This window comes from Alexandromys fortis, unplaced genomic scaffold, assembly GCF_014885135.2.
Source record: "Alexandromys fortis isolate MF-2015 unplaced genomic scaffold, M_Fortis_MF-2015_v1.1 scaffold_27, whole genome shotgun sequence".
NCBI classification, from domain to species: Eukaryota; Metazoa; Chordata; class Mammalia; order Rodentia; family Cricetidae; genus Alexandromys; species Alexandromys fortis.
Genome location: NW_026067952.1, coordinates 10012043 through 10030712, shown reverse-complemented (window position 1 = coordinate 10030712; position 18670 = coordinate 10012043). Strand labels below are relative to the sequence as shown.

General features: G+C 42.1%; 2 protein-coding genes across 2 annotated transcripts in view; both read right to left on the bottom strand.

Annotated features, from left to right (window-relative positions):
• The window catches only part of Rbl1 (RB transcriptional corepressor like 1), a 58038-nt gene extending 50257 nt beyond the window's left edge, over window positions 1-7781 (bottom strand). The window contains exons 1-2 of the mRNA XM_050151255.1: window positions 7316-7781; window positions 2934-3067 (exon numbers count right to left, since the gene is read on the bottom strand). Coding sequence (XP_050007212.1) covers window positions 2934-3067; window positions 7316-7594 — 413 coding nt within the window. The 5' untranslated portion in view covers window positions 7595-7781. The remainder of the gene's footprint in view (window positions 1-2933; window positions 3068-7315) is intronic.
• Window positions 7782-12747: 4966 nt separating this feature from the next.
• Window positions 12748-18670, bottom strand: part of LOC126507046 (maestro heat-like repeat-containing protein family member 7) — a 17341-nt gene continuing 11418 nt past the window's right edge. Inside the window, exons 9-10 of the mRNA XM_050151162.1 lie at window positions 17343-17516; window positions 12748-13856 (exon numbers count right to left, since the gene is read on the bottom strand). Coding sequence (XP_050007119.1) covers window positions 17365-17516 — 152 coding nt within the window. The 3' untranslated portion in view covers window positions 12748-13856; window positions 17343-17364. The remainder of the gene's footprint in view (window positions 13857-17342; window positions 17517-18670) is intronic.

Here is an 18670-nt window from a genome sequence, read left to right as displayed (position 1 = left end):
GCACCAGATTTCATTGTGGATGATTGTGAGCCACCATGTGGGTTCTGGGAATCGAACTCGGGACCTCAGGAAGAACAGCCAGTGCTCTTAACTGCTGGGCCATCTCTCAAGCTCAGTGTTTGTTTTAGTGTGTGACATCACCACCAAAAATAAAATAAATATGTAACTATTTAGAAAATCATAATAGATTGTTACTCCACTTTCTCAGCTTATCCAATAATGGTATACGATCTGTTAGCATGGTCTTAGATTAAACACTCATAATGTCAAAAGCTCACTTTATTAATTATCTGGCACTATATAGAGGGATACTAGGTAATGTTTTTAAAGTTATCAGTTAATTGTTCACAGGTAAATTTGAAACATTAATTAAAATCTGAAATCCTAAAAAGTCCTTATCAACAGCAGCAACAACATAAAAACAACAACAAAAAAATGTCCTACTTTTTTTCCTTTCTCCTCCCAATTAGTTACTATGAAGTTTTCCCTTTTTTGGCAGGGGCAGATTGGGATAGGAAGATGCTCAGTGTGGGATGTTTTCTCTCCTTGGAGGATTTCCTCACTTTTGAGAATTACTTCTTTAGACCTGCTTCACTAGAAATTGGGATGCAAAGTTTCCTGGTATGTGTGTATCCTAGGTTGGCCTTGACTCATTGACCACATGATGAAAATGAACAGGGTGGCCTCCAGAGGCCTGATGTAGCCTCTTGAGTGCTAGGATAACTGACTGACATGTCTCATCACACCCAATGTATTACTTGCAGGCACTGTACCATGGCAGTACACGCCCAACCTTTAAAAACCATCGTCATGTCTCTGATAAACTACACACAGGATTACATTTGCCATTTTAATGTCTAGTCCAGTTGCATCTGGTTACTCATGTTGGAAAGCCACCGTCACCATCCACCTCTAGAACTCATTTGAAATTTTTATTATGAGTATGTACTGATCTAATTTTTCAAGCTATAATTCTGTTGTTTAGAGACAGGTCTTTTGCAGCCCAGGCTGACTCTGAATTTGTTATATAGTCAAGGATGATCATGAATCCCTTAACTTCCTGTCTCCATCACTCCAGTGCTAAAATAACAGGCTTATGCCAGCTTTTATATGGTTGGTGCCTGGAAAAAAACCTAGGGTCTCAGGCACAATAGGCAAGTGTATTACCGACTGAGCTACATTCCCCAGCCCCATGATAACATTTTTTAATAAGTCTACAATTACCCAGTCCTCTTTTAAAATAGATTGTTCCTCATTTGACATATGTCTGATATTTCCTTAAGGCTAAATATACACAAGTTGTACATTTTGAAACTGCATAGAGTGATTTTAAGTTTTAGAACAACTACATACAGTGGCATATTATATCCACCTTCCTCTTATTAATGTTATTGACTTGGTCATCGTGTCAATGTATTGCCCTGTTTTCTGCATAGCTGATTTTTATTGTTCAACTTGTCACTACTAGGCACTCTGTAGGTCTAAGTTCTACCTTTTACTTGCTCTTATGACAACCACATAGGACTATTCAGCTAGAGCTGTTACACAGAGAAACCCTGTCTTGAAAAAACAAAATAAAATAAAAATAAAAAAGAGACAACAGCTACAGAAATATTCCTTCTTAAAGGGGAACAAATAGAAATAAGTGAATGTAGTACTGATCCAAAACTAGAAATGGTATTCAAAGAAAAACAATGCTACCAGGAATATTATTAGATCAACTAACAAAACTAGATTATTGATGGCAGACTTGAAAAAAATGTTAAGTTTCCTGAAGACTGCATCATAGTTAATTAAAAAATACCACTGAAACTGGGCATGGTGACACACATCTATAATTGTAGCACTTGGAAGGCTGAAGCAAGCAAGAGCCACAGTTTGAGACTAGCCTGGACCTGGGCTATATTGTGAGATCCACTCTCAAAAATAAGTAAATAACTAACTAATTAAAATATCACTGAAACCACTTTCAGGATAAAAGGTTATAAAGAGTACAACTCATTTTAAAATGAGTAAGGAAGAAGCACTGAAGAGAAAGAGCATAATACTTAATACAGAAAGATAAAGTGACAAAGTAAATGAGGTAAAATGGCAGTAACCGTTGAGATGGGATCACGGGTAGATGGGTATTCTTTCTATTTCTCTCATTTTTCTAATTCTCCTGTAAGCTTTAAACTATTTTCAAATTTTAAAAAATTAGTGAGCAAAAGTATAGCTAAAATCAATTTAACTTAAGTCTTTGGTTGAAGTTAGAATCTGAAGAGGCAACGTAGAGAAGCAAGGTCAAACTGGGAAAGAACATGCAGTAACAGAACAAAGTCAAATGATTTAAAATGAGAGAAACCGAATCCTAAAATGATATTTAGGACTCTGTGTGCATGTGGTGTATGTTTATGTGTGTGAATGTGTATATACTTGTTCATGTAGCTACATGTGGAAGCCAGCAAATGACACTGAAGTATCTCCCTCAATAACTTTTCCACTTAAATTTTTTATTTTTAAATTTATCTTTGCGCACGCGTGTGTGTGTGTACGCTATGTCTAAGCAGAGTTTCTCCCTGCAGGGAAACACAATAAGCAAGAAGGTGTCAAAGGTAACTATATCTTTGAAGTATAGTTACAGGGAGTTATGAGTCCCGATATGGATGTTCGGGACCAAATTCAGGTTCTCTGGGAGAACAGGAAGTTCTCTTAAACACTGGGCCATCTCTCCAGAACCTCCACTTCAATTTTTGAGGTAGAGCTGTCATTCTGACTGGACTGTTCCCTTCTAAGCCCTAGGATTGGCCTGCCTCAGTCCCCCCAGCACTAAGGCCCCAGAGCACAAGAACCCAAGTACTCATGCTTGTGTAACAGATACTCTTATCCACTGAGCAACCTCTCCAGCCCAAATTTAGTACTTCTAAAACATCTGGGAAAGCAAAATGCTTTACCTTAACTTAGCTGAGCGAAGTATTCTGGTCAATGAAACACAGTTTCCTTCCATGACGCCCTTTCCCACTGTAGGAATGATGCTCTTGCGGCAAGCAACGTATAAAGAACATGCCAGCCAGTGTACAACTTCTCCCTGCAGGGAAGCACAAAAAATACACAGACACCTTAAAATGCTTACCTGGGAAAGGCTTTACAATTTCATCTCTCTAAACCCTAAAGAAATAAAGTGAATACAGTCCCAAACATCAATACAGACTTCCACATTTACCTCTGTTCTTAGAAAAATCAGAAATTTTCTGAATTTCTAAATCTAAAAATAGATTTCTTACTTAATTCAAAATTTAGCCTTACTGAAAAAATTTTACTAAAATCTTTTTGTATTCTCCTCTCTCTCTCTCTTTGAGATAGAATTTTGTGTAGCCTTAGCTATCTTGGAACTAGCTCTGTAGACCAGGCTGGCCTTGAACTCACAGAGGTCAACCTGCCTCTACTTCCTGAGTGCTGGGATTAAAGGCATATGCCAACTCCACCTGGCAGTCACATTCTTGATTGTATTTATTCTTTTCTATTATTTAAATTTTATGTTTCTCACTCAGGAGGCAGAGGCAGGCGGATCTCTGTGAGTTCGAGGCCAGCTTTGTCTACAAGAGCTCGTTCCAGGACAGGCTCCAAAAGCTACAGAGAAACCCTGTCTTGAAAAACCAAAAAAAAAAAAAAAACACCCAGGTATATTTCTTTTTAACCAATTCTGCAGAGAAAAGAAAAAAGAGTAGAAATTTGTCAGGGGAGTCATATGTCAAAATATTAATATTTATATTAATATGCTGATATATAATAATACAGTAATTATTAACATCCACAATATGAAGGACAATGTCATTTTTGTGAGAGCAGGATTTGGGGCATTATTTATCCCATAGTAAGTTATCTTTAAAATATTAAGCATAGTTCTCCACCACCATAGATATCTCAGTTTACAAGCTATAAAAAAGTAACGACTGGTAATTCAACACTTAATTTTCTGCTCGACTTCAAATGTTTTCAAGCTGGAAACACTGCATGACCGGATGAAATATAGTTGAAGTCAGAGGATTAAGCATTACAGATACAGGCCTAGCAGTGGTGGCACAAGCTTTAATCTCAGTACTTAGAAAACAGAGTCATTTGGATCTCTGAGTTCGAGGCCAGTCTGTTCTACAGAGCTAGTTCCAGGACAGTCAGGGTTACCCAGGGAAAAAAAAAGAACGACAGATACAGACACTAGCATGGCTGCATAAACAAGACCTGACCAAGGATGACACCAATTGACCAATAGTGCTAATGTGGAAGGAGGAACCTAGGCAAAGAGCCAGGGAACTGAGGAGTGCTGAGAGAAACAGCCCACCAACTGGCTCTCCAACACCAAATGATCAGCCTAAAACATAGACATGTGGACAGAGCAAACTGCATTTATATATTTAGAAATATACATACACATAGACATATACACACATATGGAACAACAATTAAAGAAAGAGACCGTGATTTTGAGAGACAACACAAAGGGGAGGTATATAAAAGAGGGGAGGTCAGAGGGAGGGAAGGAATGGGGAGAATGATATAACTATAAGCTAAAAATAAATGGCAATAATCCTAAAAGGAATTAAGATACAGAGCTGGAGAGATGGCACTTGCTATGTAGGTCTGGAGATCTCAGTTTGATCCCTGGAACCCATGTCAATGTGGAAGGAGAGAACTGACCCAACAGAAGTTGTCTTCCAACCTCCACATGGCACATGCCACCTCCTGATTATAAATTAAAATTTTATTTTAAATTTTTTTATGGAGAGGATCAGAGATATACCTCAGTGGTAGAATACTTAAACCAACAAAACAAAATAAAAAATGGCTCTTAATCTCCAAATCTGAAGTTAAGAATAGTAACAGAAACTGTTCTTCATAATTGGTAAAGTAGATATATATATATACACACACACATATATATACAACTTATATATACAACATATATATATGTTGTAAGAGTTGAAGAGAAAGTGTGGGAAAATACAGTGTAGTTAACTGACTTTGACTGGATGTCAACAGAAACTTCACAAAGGAAGATTTAAAACTGCTCAGTAGCAAACTACCAATAAATGTAAGTTAGGTGAGAAAAGGCAAAATGCCAGCAGGGCCTTGTGTGTGGATTAGGCAGGGGTAGAGACTGTAGACAGGATTCTTAGGGGCAGCAGAACTGGGAGATGCCTTTTCTCCAAGTGTCTTTCACTAACACTAAAAGAAGAAAAACAAGAAAAAACAAAGCTCAGGGCAGACTACTTCCACACTCAGTTTTTATTTTTTTTATTTTTTATTTTTTTAAATATTTATTTATTATGTATATAGTGTTCTGGCATGTATGCCTGCAGGCCAGAAGAGGGCACCAGACCCCACCACAGATGGGCGTGAACCACCATGTGGTCGCCGGGAAATGAACTCAGGACCTCTGGAAGAGCAGTCAGCGCCCTCAACCTCTGAGCCATCTCTCCAGCCCCCACATTCAGTTTTTAAAGAATATTTATTATGCCTACAGTATTCTGCCTGCATGTATGCTTTCACGCCAGAAGAGGGCACCAGGTCTCATTATGGATGGTTGTGAGCCACCATAGGGTTGCTGGGAATTGAACTCAGGACCTCTGCAATAGCAGCCAGTGTCAAAACTGCTGAACCATGCTTTCTACAGTAAACATTTAAGGTGTCAACCGACTCTGCCTAACTATGGATTTAGCATTTAGATTATCAACCTTCTCTGGAGTTACAGGTGAAGGGAAAGAGTCCAGGCAGAGTGACCTGCAGAAAGCTAACAACTTAGGCTGAGTTTAACATACCTAGAATCTGAAACAAGCGTCTAAGTTGAGTGATTTGGCCACAGATTGTACTTAATAATAAATGAAGGCCTAGGAGGTTAGAACTGCTTTCTCAGGATGTTAAAAAAAAAAAAAATTTCCAACAGAGATGCCATTAAAATTTCCCTCACTTTTTTATATAGTGTGCATGTGTACACATGCATGAGCACATGTGTAAATGTGTTCCCCCATTCATGTATTCATGAGTGAAGGTCAGAGATAACTGTTGGGTGTCTTCTGAGGCAGAATCTCTCACTGAACCTGGAGCTCTGTGTTGCAGTTAGACTGGCAGGCCAGGGCTGGGCACTTGGGATCTGCCTGTCTCAACTACTCCATCCTCATTTCCAACTCCATGCCTTTGAGTGCAGCAATTGTCAGAGAAGCAATTTATATGTGAATCCAGCCCATGTGGATAATGAAAGCTTCTGTATATCCCAGGGATATGCTGAAATATCCCCTGGGGCATTGTTCCCGTGGACCAGAAGATACCAAAATCCAAGGATGTCCAAGCCCCTGATTTAAAATGGCAATGCATTTGCACGTAGCCGAGGATCTCTAGATTACTTGATGTAAATGTTATGTAAATAGTGATATTATATTGTTTGTGGAATGACAAGTCTGTTCATGTTCAGGAAAATGCAGTTTTTTCCCAAATACTTTCGACCTGTTGAACCCACGGGCATGAGTTCCACTTGTACATGTCATTACGATTCTGCTTCTCCACTGAGCTTACATACCTCTCCAAGTTTCGATATTCGAGTGATTCTAGGCAAAACAATCCTGGGCCGTGATAACACTGCCCTGCTGTGAAGACAGATCTAAAAGTTACTGGGAAAATCTAACAGTGACAACCACCGCTTATTTTCTTCAGGGCCAGACCACGGTAACGACCTGGCAGAGAGGAACGGGGGACTGGGAAGAGCTTTGTGTGTGTGCTGACTTTGATCAGACTGCCCTGGTTTAAACGAACCCACTGCTGCACCCTATGAGGCACAAGGGTGGAGAGGTTAAAAGGCTCATACAGCTGAGCCAGACTCCATCACAAACCGTGTCACCTGGGGCGCCAAATTAACCTCTTACGACCCCGCTTTCTCTCCCGCGGAGAGGGGATCCAAACGTGTTTAAAGAGTGGGAAAAGTCGTAAGCAAAGGACTGGGTAGCGATGAGCGACTCTTTATCACAGGATCAGGTCTGGTCGATTTAACGGCAGCACCGCGCCCTTTGGGGCGTTGGGCGGCGCGCAGAAATCAAGTTTGGAAGGCTGACGTCTAGGGAGCCCCGGAGCAGAGCGGAACTCGGGAGCGGTTCCTTTTCTCAGCTTCAGTTTCCCGCCTCAAAACAAATGGGTGGGCTGACCGAGCTACACCCACCCTTCCCTCCCCGCACTCCTCCGAGACCCTCGGAGGTGGGGGAACTCCCACCGCCCGTGAGGCCGGGGCGGGGGCGGGCCGGGGGTGGGGCCTGGCGAGGGTCGGGGCCGCCGCCCACCTGCCGCCGCTCACCTCTAGGCTGTAGTTGCCGCGGATGGCGGTGAAGTCGTCCAGGGCTTCGGCCGCGCTGCCCTCGTCCAGGTTCAGCTCCTGGCACAGGGCCTGCAGCGCCTCCCTGGCCGCGGCGACCACCGCCGCCCCCTCGGCTTGGGGCTCGTCCTCGAACATCCCCTCCAGCCCGACGGGCGGCGCGACCCGGCTTCGGGGTTGTCTTCCCTCCCGGCGAGCTACCCACAACCCCCCGCGACAAAGCGCGCGAAAATCGCCGGCTTGAGCTCGCCTTCCCTTCATCGTCTGCCTCCGCTTTTCTCCTCAAAAAGTCCCTTTTCTCCTCTGGAGCCCGCAATAGCCCCGCTCCGGGAATGGGATAAGAAGATGGAACTCAGACTCTAAAGGAGCCCTAGTTCTGGCCCTTGCGGGGTAGCCCCGGGGCACGGGCCCGCGGGGACGGACGCGAGGGAGCGGGCGGAAGGATCCGAGCCGGTGCTGAGGCCGCCGGGACTGTAGCTTGCGACCAGCTCTCTCCACAGCCGGTCCCGTGGTGTGGGTAACTTAGGGTTACCTGTGGCGACTTCTTCCACCCCTGTGAGAAACGTTCTCCATGACACTAGTCCTAGGTTTGTCAGCTCCCCGGAGCGCATTAAACCCGCTCTCACTGAGCTTTGACCCTTGATGGAGATGGGAGGGAGCAGCCGAAAGTGGCTCTTTGATGTAGGAGCGCCACGTCGGAGGCTTCTGGCTCGCCAGAAAGGGAAAGTTTAAGTGACGACTCTCAGCCTCGCCCTTTCTTAACTCCCTGGATTCTGAAACTGTCCTAGTATGTAGCCATTTAAGGAGTAGAGATGGTCTTTGCGCTAACCTGAAAACGTAAACGTTTTTAAACCGTAAACCAGGACCGGACAGTTTCACCTAGAATCCCTCAGGAAATGCCTTTTGTCTTTAAAATACGGAAAAATAAAACATTCAGATGCATCAGGTAATTCTTAACTTGGAAATATCAAGCTAGTTCTCAGTCGGAGGAGGCTTTTCTCATGTATTCATCAAACTGCATTTCTGAGCGGTACAGCTAAAAGTAGGTGACGCCTCCCACCCGACATCCACTTCATTGTCTCCATGGTACCTTCTCTGAAACTGTCGTGCTAATCGGCCAGCTCTGCCTACTAAAATAATTAAATGGTGAATAGACTTTTTGTCTTCACTGTATTCCCTAGTTTGGGTTAGTTCTTGGCACTCAGAACTTAGTGTGGTGTATTTGAAACATTACAAAGTACCATTGTCTGGATGAAGGAGTCACTAAAGAAGAAAATGGAGATATCGAGGCAAGTTATGAAGGAATTCACATGCCCCACCAAAGCCTGGATATTCTACTCCAAGCAGAGATTGGAACATGTTAGTGATGATCAGTCTGTTTTGCACAAACTCCTCTGGCTGCAGCTATGGCTTCATGAATGGGATAAGATAAAGACTACCAAGTTTGGAGATAGTGGGGTGCTTGCTGTCTTACATGCTGGAAGGTGCCGGATTGGAAGGCATCTTTGGACTAAAATACAAGGGTACACTGCTGAGAGGAGCCCTGTGTTATGTGATTTTCCTGGGGAAATCCCAGAGGGACAAATGATAAAATCCTAGGAAACTGTCCAGCCTCATCCAGCCTTAGGGACACAGTGAGTCAGTTTACAGGGGTTACTTAGAGGAGGGAGCGTGGGTGCAAAGACAGCTGTTCATCAAGAAGCCCATTCTGTCATGGATGACACCCTCCAAAAGCCACATCCTGGGAGCTCCCTGTACAACTAGCTGGCATCACCACCAGCCTGAGTTTCCCTAGCAATTATTTAATGCATATATATAATAAATGTAATATATTCCTGAAGAATGGATCTTGTGAGTCCTGTAAGTTTCTGAGCCTTTTAAGTCTTGTTTTCTCCCAGAGTCCCATGAGCCTCTTTCCAGGAGAGAATGCTTCAATTCAGAAGAAATAGCTACATACCACCCATTAACATAGGTTTTCATCTAGGCCAGGGTGTTAAAAGATTTTGACTAGGATGGACCTTCAAGCAAAAAGACAAGCAAGGCTGGCTATAGTGTAGTTTCATGGTGGGTTCTTGTAGGAAGTGGATGAAATTACCTGGCGCGAGTGAGAAGGAAAACACAGAACACGCAACAAACCCGCTTAGGAGTTTACTAGAGGGAGCTTGTACAGGCCTGGGGAAGTCGGTGTGCAAAAAGAGACAGAGAAAGATGGCGCGTCCAGCTTTTAAAAGCTGCCTAGCATATGCACACAGGGGTTGACTTGGCTACGTCATACGCAGAGGAGGGGTCACGCCTGCACGCAAGGGCTTAGCTGGGTCATACATGGATGATGCAACCACGCATGCACACAAGGGCTTAGCTGAGTCAAACGTGGATGATGTAATCCACCCAGCATGTGGGTCACGAGCGGCCCTTTAACATCCCCGAAGCCTTTAGGCACTTCTGCCTGAGGGCTCCTCTGCACATGCATGGCCACTAGAACCCGGAAGTATCAGCCTTATGTGGCTGAAATCATTACAGTGGAGGCCTCACAATTTCATTTAAACTCTAAAGCAGGTTATCATAATGGAAGTTGGAAAACAAAACAAAAATCTTTTTTCATTTAATTTTTCAATAAAAGATGGATTGGTTGACCAGACCTTGTAACCCTATGAAGTCTGTTGCTGAAATGGCAAATCTGAGCAGTCATATAATCCAAAAGCTCGTTAGCAGTCACCAGGTAATAGGAGGAGAAAGGCCTAAGAACTTGCTTGTAAATTTCTCTAGTTTTCAGGTGGTGGTATTTAAAACTGCCTGCAGATTCCTCTCCCTTTTAGTGTTCTGCCCTAGACACATCAAGTTTTGTGTCCTAGAAATACCCACTACATCACTGGTGCTGAAATTGAAAAATAATTTTTTTGTGTGTTGGTTGGTGAAAAAAAAAATGGCCTGTTAGTTGTTGTAGCAGCAGATGCATGTATAATCTTTTTGAAGCTTGAGTGGTTTCATCTTGTTTAGAAGTAGAGGACAGAGTTGGCTGCACGTGTGTGGGCTTCTGAAGTGGGGTGGCAAGACTACCGTCTACTGACAGTTCGGGTCCTCGCCCCCGTAGATATGCAGTAAGCAGGGCCTATTTTATATATGTTCTTATTGTTTTATCACCTTTTTACTGTTGGTTCACAAAGGGACATCTATGGTGACTGGAATAAGAATCATAGATTTGAAAGCACGACTTGAAATGATTAAAAGGATTAGGAGGTGTGGCCTTGTTGAAGGAAGTGTCACTTGGGAGTGGGTTTGAGATTTCAAAAGCCCATAATAGGCCTAGGCATGGGCGCTCTCTTGCTCTCTCTCTCTCTCTCTCTCCATTTCTCTAGCTACAGCTGAGGATGTAGCTCTCAGCTTCTAGTCCAGCACCTGCCAATATGATACCATAATGATAACGAACTAACCTCTGAAACTGTAAGCAAGCTCTTAAGTGCTTTCTTTCATAAGAGCTGTCTTGGTCATGGTTTCTCTTCACAGCAAGAGAACAGTGACTAAAACAACATTTTTTCTGGATTTTTTGTTTTGTTTTTTTGAGACAGGATTTCTCTGTGAAACAGACAGACCTGGCTGTCCTGAAACTCACTCTGTAGTCCAGGCTGTCCTCGAACTTTCAGACATCCATCTGCCTCTGCTTCCCAAGTGCTGGAATTAAAGGCATACAACACCACTGCACAGCTTTTCCTGAATTCTTAACTGTCCCTTTAATTTCTTTGTAAATCACTATCACTGAGATTTTTTTCCTTTTCTATACTTCTGTTATCATTTCTGTTAAAACAAAAAGAGGGACAGTAATTCCCTCATAAACAATTTTAGAATAATTATATATATACATATTTATATGTATTTTTATGGTGCTGACAACTAAACCCAGGGCCTTATGCATGTTCTCTGCTACTAAGTTATATCACAGCCCTAATGGGAATGCTTAAATCAGTACTGTCTTCCTTAGACAGATGAGCATAGAAATCATGGCCAGTTCAGGACTGCTTTGAGTCAGGGAAATCATCCCATGTTCTGGAGTTCGCTATTCTTTAGAAATCGTAGAATCTGCCCCTTTCCTTTTGATTTGCAAATCTGAAGACTTGTTTTGCTTTCTTTTGGTTTGGTTTTTGGTTTTTCTTAGGATTTCTCTGGAAGCCCTGGTTCATCCTAGAACTACCTTTGTAGCCCAGGCACGCCTTGAACTCACAGAAATCTGCCTGCTTCTGCCTACTGAGTGCTGGGATTAAAGGTGTGTGTCAACACATTTTTGACCATCCCTCTCTTCTGTTTTGTCATTTTCCTATGCTCTTGAGGAAATTTTTTTTGTGGAGTTGGGTGGGACAGAAACTTTCATCTATAGATTTGGGAAACACACACACACACAGAGCTGGAGAGATGGCTCAGTGGTTAAGAGCATTGCCTGCTCTTTCAAAGGTCTTGAGTTCAATTCCCAGCAACCACATGGTGGCTCACAACCATCTGTAATGAGGTCTGGTGCCCTCTTCTGGCCTGCAGACATACATACAGACAGTATATAACATAATAAAATAAATAAGTATTTTTAAAAAATTTAAAAAAAAAGAAAAGAAAGAAAGAAAGACAAAGTATGAGAGATATGGACTCAGGTATAAAAGAAAGTCTCCATTCCCTGTCCTTACTCTAACTCTTACTTCCTTCTCTGTTCAGTTTACACTCTATAAACTTTCACGATTTGGGCTTCAGGGTCATGTTCTGGGACTGTAACTTCATTAAGCCTTGCATTTTTGATCATTTACACATAGTAGTAAGTTCCTCAGATCCATCCCCATGAAAGAGATGGAGAAGCACAGAGCCAAGTTGGGGTGGGATGGGGTAGAAAGGACAGATAAACCTAGCTTATAATTTTACCTAGCATATTTTCTCTTGCTGGGCTGTTACCTGAGAGCTCTTTCCCATCCCCAGCCCTGTTTTTTATTTGTATGATAGTCTTTTAAAATGAGAGAAAAAATTTCTTTTGTAAAAGACTTAGTTGCTCATGTGTGCATGCGGACACACACACACACACACACACACACACACAGAGGCCAGAAGAGGGCATTGGATCCCCAGGAGCTGGAGTTACAGGTGGTTGTGAGCTGACCAACAGGGGTACAGAAAACCAGCTACCTGTGGAGCCCTATCTCCAGCCCTTATTTGTTTTTGAGGCAGGGTCTAACACAGCCCAGGCTGATCTTGAATGGAGTAAGCCATAATGCCCACAAGAAGCTCTTATGAAATAGGTGTCCCAGTGAAGGGCAGGAAAGCAAAGCAGTTACTAAAAAAGTGAGAATCAAAAATAATAAAGGCATGAGTGTATCAGTAATAGAAAATGAACAATATATTTTAATATGTAGTATTAAAATAACATTGTACTGTTTTCAATTTTTTTCAACATATGACAAAATTAAAGCCTAGACCCTTTGTTTCATACATTGTTTTAGAAAAATCAATAAAAACTACTAACCTGTTTCTAAGGATAGCTTTATATAAAAATAACGAAGCTATCTGGATTTAATAGACTTATTAGTATTATCACTATTAGGCACTTATAAAAGTTCCCAGGTTCTGAGATAGTTCAATAAGCAGTAGTCCCATGTCTCTCAGTATGTACTTCAATGAATTTTAACTAACAAATATAAATAAAATAAATGTTTTTATGCTTGAGACCACCTGTTGGTGGCATTAGTCAAAAAATAAAATCTAGCTGGAGAGAAAAGAACTACAGTACAAAATATGAGAAAGAAAGGGGTCATTCAGTCATGTTCTGGCACTAGAGATCTAAACTATATCCTCAGCTTAGCCTCTGTAATCACAGTCCCCTTGCTTTTTTGGATTTGAAAAGAATTCATTTACTCCTTCTGTAACAGAGTCTTGCTCTGCCTGGCCTGGAATTCGTTATATAGATCAGGATAACCTTGAACTTGTGACAGTTCTCTCACCTCTGCCTCACAAGTGCTGGAATAGAGGCAGAAGATGCGAAGCCTGGCTTGTTCTCTCACTTTTTCACTGAAAATTTAGAAATGAGTATCTTTCCATCCCTACAGGTCTCTTTCCACCCTGAGAATGGAAGAGCACATGAACTCAAACCAAGCACGGAAAAAAAGTTTCAAGAAAACACCAGTTTTTATAGAACTCCATTATCTTTACAGTACAGGATGGATGTTCTCTGTGATCAAAATGTGCAGCATGCTATCTTTAGGAAATAAGAGGTCAGACCTGGATTTGATTAAACACTGGAGGCTCAGTGTCACTACAAACATACTTGGTTGCATGAGGGTTTTTTGGAGCACAAATTCAGCAACTGAGATGAACTATAGAGCAGGTCCATCCGTGTTTATTCCCATCTGTAAGAAAGAGCAGATGTAGACGAATACAGCAGACTAACCCAGGATGTGGGTGTAGGAGTCAGAATACTGGGATTATCCTGGCTTTGCCCTTTACTATTTGTGTGACCCAGAGCAACTTAATTTCATGTTTGTTTCCTCAGTTTCTCCATCTGCAAAACAAAGATAATAAAGTGAATAAAGAATTGAAAAGGAGTTGGGCAGTAGTGGTGCATGCCTTTAATCCCAGCACTAGGAAGGCAGGGGCAGGCCGATCTCTGTGAGTTCAAGGCCAGCCTGGTCTACAAGAGCTAGTTCTAGGACAGCCAAGGCTACACAGAGAAACTGTCTTAAAAAAAAAAAAAAAGAAAGAAACAAAGAACAATTAGAATTCATACTACAGGAGTCAAGGAGAATATGAGGGGTGAATGTAATTTAAATGTATGTTTAGTTAGCATTCCTTGCAGTTTTATATGTAGTGATTTATATGTAATGATTTAGCGAGTCTTGACTCTGACTCAGAGTGAATGTCCAATGTGACACTGTGATGTAGGTGTAGGATACCTGTGGCCCACAGGCTATATATATATGTATGTATATATATATATATATACATATATGTTGAACATATCTGAATCCATCAGGCAACTAAGGTCTTCATTTTGAACCTCCTGGAGCTACACCTAGCAGATTGCCACATCCCACTCACTATGAACCATAGAGGAATTTGTTCCTAAAGACATCTCAGCAGAGAGATAGCAGTGAAAGTTGGGAAAGAAGGTGAATACAGATTCAGACGCTCACTCGACAACACAAACAGTGCCGTTCACTGCTGGCTCTTCACCTGCATTGTCAGATTTTTCTCTCCATATCACCCCAGGGAATTCAGCTCTGGCTTTCTGCTTAGGTTTCTCCACTAAACACAAGAGCCTGAAAGTTGAACTTAATACCTCATTTCTAGTATGCCCTTAGGGATTTTCCACCCTTCTAGGTGCAGTTATTAAAGTATTTACTCAACATAAACTAATCTGTTTCTCTCTCTCTTTTAAAGTGCATTGGTGTTTTGCCTGTATGTATGTCTGAGGGTATCAGAGCTTGGAGTTACAGACAGTTGTGAACTGCCATGTTGGTGCTGGGAATTGAACCCTGGTCCTTTGGATGAGCAGTCAGTGCTCTTAACTCCTGAGTCATCTCTCCAGCCTACCTAATATGTTTCTTAGAAAAACTCATCTTCTGAGAACATTTTCTTCATTTAAATTTAAAGTGGTCAGTGGGTAGTAAACAGATTCCACCTTTGAGGCACCAAGGGCCTGGCAGCAGTAGTTGGAGAAATTAGGAACATGGGGGGAAAGGAGTGGGGGACTTTGTATAGACTGGGATAGATTCAGCATTATAACCCTGTCAGAGTTTTGCCATTGTTCACAGGCATCAAAAGGAATTGGAAGAAGAAAGGCCTTATGTATGAAAATGTAAAAATAGACTGGTATTTCTTGTCCTCAATCAATTAGCCTTAACAACAAAGCCAACAATACTAACACCTCAATTTTTCTTTTGTCTTTTCTGTTGTTACTTAAGGACTGTTTTGTTTTCATACAAAGTTTTATTATGTATCCTTGGCTGGCCGAGGAATTTACTATATAGACCAAGCTGGCCTAGAACTCTCAGTGATGTGCCTATCTCTGCCTCCTGAGAGCTGGGATTAAAGGTGGCTGCATAAATCTTGTTTTTTTTTTTTTAGATGGAATATTTTTATTGCTCTCTCATTGCACGTGTTACTAGAAGCTTGGTTTTATTATTGCGTTACATCTCTATACTAGCAAAGCACGGGTATTTTTGTTGATAATTTTCCCCTTCTTGGATTTGTATGTCAGGTTTCAGATCATCTTACAGGCTGTCAAGCTGTCTCACTCTACTGAGAAAGTGCTAACAAAATTTAAAAAAAATTTTTTTTTAAAGATTTATTTATACAGTTTCCTGCCTGTAGGCCAGAAGAGGGCACCAGATCTCATTATAGGTGGTTGTGAACCACCACGTGGTTGCTGGGAATTGAACTCAGGACCTCTGGAAGAGCAATCAGTGCTCTTAACCACTAAGTTCTCTCCAGCCCCCAAGTCTTGTTTTGTTTTTTGTTTTTTGAGAGAATATACCAGACTTGCATGAAGTAGAGACTAGTCTCAAACTCAAGAATGATCTTAAATACCTGATTCTCCTGCCTCAGCCTCCCAAGTGCTGAGGTTACACACATGACCTGTTTGTTTTTGTGCACCGAACCCAGGACCTCTCACTCCTACTCTTCCATTGATTTGTGTCCCTGGCCCTGGACTGATGTGGGAGTGTCATATATCAATCTGTTGATTTCATTGGTTAAGTAATAAACACACTGCTTGGCCTCATAGGTTAAAGCACTGGGGGGAGGAGTAAACAGAATAGAATTCTGGGCGGAAGAGGAAGTGAGGTCAGACTCTGCACTGCTTCCAGAGGGACTGGAGAGACCCGACAGCTCTGCTGGAGCAGAGACACCATGCTCAGCTCTCCCAGGCAGATGCACGCAATGAAGCTCCTCCAATCCCGGATGGATGTAGGCTAGAATCTTCCCGGTAAGCGCACCTTGGGGTGCTTACACACATCATTAGAAATGGGCTAGTCCAGGTGCGAGAATTAGCCTGTAAGGGTTAGAGTTCATGGGCCAAGCAGTTCTTAAATGAATACAGTTTGTGTGTTGTTATTTCGGGCATGAGCTAGCCAAGCGGCCGGGGTGTTGGGGACGCAGCCACGCCGCTTCTTATTTCAACACTGGACTATCCCCCCAACAACCCCACCCCACCCTCTGTCTCTCTAAAGCAGTGAGCAGCACTTAAACTTTGTGGATGTCTACATAACTCAAACTCATGACAGTTTTTACTATGTCTGCAAATTTAAACCAAGAACTTAACTCCCTGATATATTTTAACTACTATGATGCTTTTTAAGTGGGGATAATGTTGGAGGTAACTAAGTGCATAGTAGCTTCATGCTAGGGTTGCCTAAGTCTGAAAGAAAAACGGAATACAGGCTGGCAAGATCAACTTAATGGGTAAACATATTTGCTACAAAGCCTAACAGCCTATGTTTGACCCTTGGGATGCCCATTGGGGAAAGAGAGAAGGAACTCCCACAAGTTGTCCTCTGACCTCCACACTACACACATTCATAGATACATTTGAAATATGGTAACATTTGAAAGAAGAAAGAAAATGGAGTATGTTTGTCACTTCTGTGGCTTCTGGAAGGATTTGCTCTTATGATGGAGGAAGGACATTGGTTAATTATAATAAAAAAAAACTGCCTCGGCCCTCATAGGACAGAAAATTAGGTAGGCGGAGTAGACAGAAGAGAATGCTGGGAAAAAGAAGCTTAGTGAAGGAGTCGCCATGGTTCTCCCACTCCAGACAGACGCAGGTTAAGATCCTCCCTGGTAAGCCAGCTCATGGGCTACACAGAATATTAGAAATGGATTAGAACAATATGTAAGAGCTAACCAATAAGAAACTGGAACTAGCCGGGCCAGACAGTGTTTAAAAGAATACAGTTTCCGTGTAATTATTTCGGGCATAACCTAACCATGAGGGCGGCCGGGTGCCGGGGACGCAGCCCTGCCGCTCTTACTTCAACACTCTTACCTGCGGTCATGTGTTTTACATTTTAAGTATGAAGACAGCTGAAGAGCTTCCTCAACCTGCAGAATGTTTTCTGGGCTTCTTCTGGCTGACTCCCTACTCTCTGGATTCGGAACAGTGCCTGGGAGGCGATGATGCGCAAGGAGGGCTCAGGGTCTTGTAACAGTTCTCTCAGATCTACATGAAAGAAAACAAGACTGGAGGGTTCTAGAAACGAATACCGTCTAGATATCAGGTAGCCAACAAACCACAGTAGCTGAGATAAAAAGGCAACTTTTCCCGAAGCTGTCTAAAGTCTGTCCATTAGTGAATTGATTCCAATTTTGACCTGTAAAATCTACTGTTTTCTGAATTGCTAAGTATTTCATTCTTTTTGCAATAGCTATATTTTAAGTAGTCTGCCTAAAATAAAATTATGTGGGCCTGCCAAGTTCTGTCTAATGTTAACCTCTTAACTTCCTGCCTTACTCTTAAAAGTTAACTCTTAAATCATTATTCCCTTGTAGTATTTTTCTTCTTTCTTTCCTTTCTTTATTTTTTTGAGACAGTTTCTCGGTAGCTTTGGAGCCTGTCCTAGAACTTGCTCTGTAGACCAAGTTGGCCTTGAACTCAGAGAGGCCCACTCAATTTGCCTCCTGACTAAAGGCTTGCACCACCATTGCCCAGCCTTTTTTTTCCTCTTAGAGACAGGGTCTTACTATGTACCTCTGGCTGTCCTAGAACCTACTATGTAGAATAGGCTGGCCTCAAACTCATAAAGATCTACCTACTTCTGCCTTTCAAGTGCCAGGATTAAAGGCATATGCCACTGTGCCTAGCTAGTATTTTGCAATTTTTTTTTGTCTTAGTGTTTTGTTGTTGTTTGTTTGTTTGCTTTGTTTTTGAGGCAGGGTTTCTCTGTGTACCCTTGGCTGTACTGGACATAGCTCTGTAGACCAGGCTGGCCTCAAACTCACACTCTTTCTCCCCAGTCTCCCAAGTACTGGGATTACAGGTGTACACCACCAAGGCTGGCTGATTTTTGTTGCTGCTGTTGCTGTTTTAGAATGTCTTAATATCTATAAGAAATGGTAGAAGTTAGTGAGAAGTAGGTCATGGATCAGGGGATAGAGAGATGGCTCTGTGGTTAAGAGTACTTGCTGCTCCTGCAAAGGACTTGGATTCAGTTCTCAGCACGCACATGGTTTATAACCTTGTACAACTCCAATTCCAGGGCATCTTTATGCCCTCTTCTGACAGCGGCAAGCACCAGGTATGCACATGATACACACACACACACACACACACACACACACACACATATATATATATATATATATATATATATATAT